General features: G+C 49.7%; 1 protein-coding gene across 1 annotated transcript; it reads left to right on the top strand.

Annotated features, from left to right (window-relative positions):
* Positions 1 to 1,072: 1,072 nt before the first annotated feature.
* On the top strand, positions 1,073 to 3,090 carry LOC101849750 (neuron navigator 2; the record flags this gene model as incomplete). The annotated part of the gene is given in 1 exon segment (XM_013090990.2): positions 1,073 to 3,090. A coding segment is annotated over 1 exon segment (1,988 nt), but the record flags the coding sequence as incomplete, so codon positions are not given.
* Between the last annotated feature and the right edge of the window lie 1,496 nt (positions 3,091 to 4,586).

Genomic DNA, 4,586 nt, shown 5'->3' on the forward strand with positions numbered 1-4,586 from the left:
TTGTCATTTCGCCAACAACGAGATCTTTTGGGAGAGAGACATGGAGAGAGAGAGAGAGAGAGAGAGAGAGAGAGAGAGAGAGAGAGAGAGAGAGAGAGAGAGAGAGAGAGAGAGAGAGAGAGAGAAAGAGAGAGGGGGGGGGGGAGACCACCGACAGGCAGGCAGGCAGACAGACAGTGTTTGAGATAGAGACAGTGATAGACGTTTTGAAAACCTTAGAGAGAGAGAGAGAGAGAGAGAGGGAGAGAGAGAGAGAGAGTGTGGGGAGGGAAAGAAAGAGCTGGGGGAGAGAATGAGAGAAGTTAGGAAGGGGAGTTCCCCTGAAATAACACTTAAACTGCATAATTTACATTTTTGCAATAATTGTTCATTTCTCACCAAACCCCTCAGTATGTCAGGTCACCGCCATATCAGATCAATTGTGCTCGTCTTCTGCTTGCTCTGTAATGTCATGTCATTGTTAATGTCTTCTAAGTTTCTTCAGGGTCACACCACAGGCACTTATGCAGTTGCGAGCGCCGTAAAACTCTTACAAAAACAAACACCACAGGCTACAAGAGACTACAAGGTTCTTCTGTCTGTTGTTAAACTGGTCTTTCTTGTTACTGTGAAATCTGTTATCCTGCGTGAATGAAGTATTATGTTTTAGTGATCATGTGATTGTTGTAAAGCGCTCAGAGCTTATACTCATAGGATAGAGCGCTATATAAATGCAGTCTATTTATTATTATATTAGATTGGGAGTAGGGAAATAACAATTGAGCATCAAATGAATGCTGTTATGTGTTTGTACTTCTCTTGTGCACACACAAACAAAACGAACGAGTTGGATTTCTTCTATTTCAAACTAAACCTTCCTTCAGTCTATCCCACAGCTAACATTCCGTATTTCTTCCTTCTGCCTATCCTTCAGCTAACATTACATATTTCTTCATTTTCTCTATCCCACAGCTAACAGTCCGTGTTTCTTCCTTCTTTCTTTCTCTCTCTCTCTCTCTCTCTCTCTCTCTCTCTCGCTCTCTCTATCCCACAGCATACATTCCTTATTAAATTTCGTCATTCTCTCTATCCCACAGCTTCGACGACAGCAGCTCTATCAGCAGCGGAGAGATCAGCGACACTATTGCTGAGATCAGCACAGACGAGAACCTCACGGGGTCCTCCCAGGGGGCCCTCTCCGATAACCCTTACAACAGCCTCAAAAGGACCCCAAAAGACATCCTCTCTATTCATGCGGGCTACGGAACCAACGGGGGGTCATCGGGTCACCCCCCACCTCTGGGACACCCTCCACCGCCCCCGGGGTATGCTGGGAAGAGAGTGCCCACTCTGGGCACCAGCGCGTTTATGGGAACTGACTACAACAGCGACTCCGGAATAGGAAGTGGATGGGGACGGAAGTACTCCCTGACGCAAGCCGGAAAGTTCCTTAGCAACGACCCTAACAAACTGCTGAGTAGCGACCCCAGCGACTACGGCTACGGCTACGGTTGGCCTTCCTCTCGTAGCGAGGGCGGGTACAGCTCTTTGAGAAAGATGAGCAACGGGAGTAACCCAGATTACGCGTACTACTCAGAGGGTGACTACGACTCGCCTCACCGGTCTTTCTCTCCGGCGCCTGGTGTTGGCGGGATGAAGAAAGACACGGAGACCAACACCGACCAGTCGCACCTTCTGGAAGCGAGCATGCGGCGCCTCAACACAAGCGGCACGCGCAGCGGGAACGCAACTCCCCCCGGAAGCAACGGCGCTGGGACTCAGTTCGGGTACCGCCGCTCCCTTAGCAACGCCAGTAACTCCTCCGCCGGGAGTAGCAGTAAGAATGGCGGCGGCAGTTCCAAATCTTCGAGTCACGGCTCGTCGGCTGTGGGGAGCCGTCTGGCCAAGCACGGAGTGGACACTGGTCAGCGGTCCGTGCACGACATCCCCCGGCCGGCCAGCGCCGCCGGCAAACCCATCAATCCGGACATGGCTCTAGTGGAGGGATACAACTCCTCCACGCTGGATAGAAAGAAGAAAAACGGCGGGCTCACGCCGAGCAAGTCCACCGGCTGCACGCAGACGGACCGAGACTTCCAGTCCAGTTCTCTGGGACGCCGCCGCCTGTTCGGAAGTAAGGGGAACTTGAACAAGTCTCAGGGCGACTCGCCCAGTCCTGTGGGCGGGACTATCATCTCCAACCCCCACGCCACGTACTCAAGGGGCGGGGAAAAGCCCAGCAGTCACTACGTCAACCTCCAGGAGCTCCACGCGCGGATACCGGGTTCAAACTACGTGCCTCTGGAGTTCGCATCCAGCCCCAGAAACTCGTCGCTCGGCAGCCCTGCCGCGCTGGGGCCAGGAAGTATGTGGTTGAAATCTTCCCACTCGAGTAACGGTGTGGGCCTGCCCCCCGGCCCGCCCCCCTCCCACTCGCCCCACCCCTTCCACGCCCACGCCATGTCCGACTCGGAGACGTTTGAGTCTCTGGCCCACCCCCACATCCAGGCTCAGATCCAGCAGGCCCGCGCCTTGACCAACGCCCGGATGATGGCGCACCACGCGGACATGACCCCGCCCCCTCTCCCTGGCTCCTCCCCCTCTGCCTCTCAAGCGCTGCAGCGCTCCAACAGTATTAAGTCCGACAGCGCCTACCCCAGAACCAAACACTCTTCCTTCAGCGAGGACCTCCCTCGCACTGGCTCTTTCTCCCAGCTAGCCAGCCCCCAAGGCCCCCACACTGTCCCAGCCTCCCCCACTCTCAGCCAATCGTCTCGCTTTACCTACCCTATGGCCTACGCCCCGCCCAACGCGGTGGGGGCGGGGCCTAACATGGTCCGCTCGAGCACTCAGTCCAGCCTCCCGTTCTCGGCCCTGGGCAAACGCGCGAGCCGGGACGAGGACGAGAGTCGTAAGTCGACGCTCAACGAACGTCGTTTTCTTTTCCCCTTTCTTCCTTCCGTCAGTCCATCTTTCTTTGATTCCTTCCCAGTTTTATTGGCATCCCTGTACTCTTTTTGTTTTGGTTCTTTCCTTCATTCCACCAAGTCCTGGCTTCTGTTGACTAACGAACGGTTTTAGTTCCCTTTTTCGTCCGTGAATGGTTTGAATTTGAATGCGTTTCCCGCCCCTCCCCTTGCATAAGTTTTAGCTTGGTTGTCTCTCTCTCTCTAATTCTCTTTGTGAGTGTTTGGTCGACTAATGCGGCTACGTTTGCAGTGGTTCCCTCTTCGTGTGTGCCCGTCACTGTGTGCAAGTTGCCCCTATAACTTAATAAATTTACCGTACTAAAATCAACCTAACCTAGCCTCCACCACGAACGATCTCACCAACTGATATAATATATGGCAAAACGTGTCGCTTTTATCACACTGTTCAAGCATTCGTTTTGAGCATGGTTGTTATGGATTGCGTCTCTGAAGCAGCTCCATTAAATCCAAATCTGAAATGACAAATAGTTTATTAATGGGGGTTTTCTGAACGAGATGTTTTTTATTTGGCATGGGAAAGAAATGAGTAGCTTCAATAAAGAAGTCTTTTCGTCTTATGAAATATAAACATTTGATAAAAATGAAAATGTAAAATTAAATGTGAAATTTAACTCTTTGATTGGCATGCAAGTAAGCGTTTGGTCTTCAGGAACTCCATGGACTAGCCTTTATTTCTATTGTAAACTTACATTGGGCCCTCACTTACCATAAGTAGACACTAAGAGTGAAGAATATGCCTCTCCCTCCCTGGTATAACTTGATAGAGTTATCTACGATCGTGCAAACGTCCGGTGATGTAGTAGCTAGCGTCACTGTGATGTCCTTTGTTCGAGTTGGTTCTGCATGGTTCTTTGACGTGTCAGTTGCCGTTGCATGTGGACGCATGCTGTCTGTCTTTTTTCTTCCTTTTGTTGCTTGCCCATTACAGCAAAACCTGATTTCACGAAATCAGCTATTACGCAAATTAAGATCAGAGAGGATATCAATCAGTTGGGGTTTTTAGATTGGTTTTTGTTTTGGAGGGGGTGAGGGATAATTTGTGAACGGTAGATCTAGGGTTTTTTTTAACCAGGGTATTTTTGGCGAAAATGTTGAAAATCATATTTAATTTGTGTTGTTACATTCCTAGAAACTATTAACTACGATTAATTCCCTTTTTGCGGAAACTCTCGACACCGTGTCACTTACAAGGTATATCTATCATAATCTCAAAATCCCTTATAAAAAAGAAGGGAGAGCAGTGTCAGATTTGAGCAAAAATATGGATTACTTTGTTCTGTATAATGATTATAGGTCACTAGTTTCTTCCTCTACTTTGCTACTTTATTTAGAGTGACATCAACTGTTTGTTTTTTTAAATTTAATTTAATTTTTGGAAGTGTCGCACGGGCAACTTAGCGCAAAGTCGTTCAGACAAGTTTGCCGTTACGAAACACATAGCGAGCGGGCGATAACTCTGTATACCCTAGAAGAGAAACATGTTTCATAGAGTTGTGTCCCTTCCATCCTTCATCGTCTCCTGCCTGTGGCTATTGGCCTGCCCTGATCATCCAGGCCTGTCCCTGTGTTCTGTAGTGTGTCGGTTCCACTCCAGTCCTAGCTCAGTCTGCCTCAAGC

The sequence above is a fragment of the Aplysia californica genome, unplaced genomic scaffold (genome assembly GCF_000002075.1).
Source record: "Aplysia californica isolate F4 #8 unplaced genomic scaffold, AplCal3.0 scaffold01788, whole genome shotgun sequence".
Classification (NCBI taxonomy): domain Eukaryota; kingdom Metazoa; phylum Mollusca; class Gastropoda; order Aplysiida; family Aplysiidae; genus Aplysia; species Aplysia californica.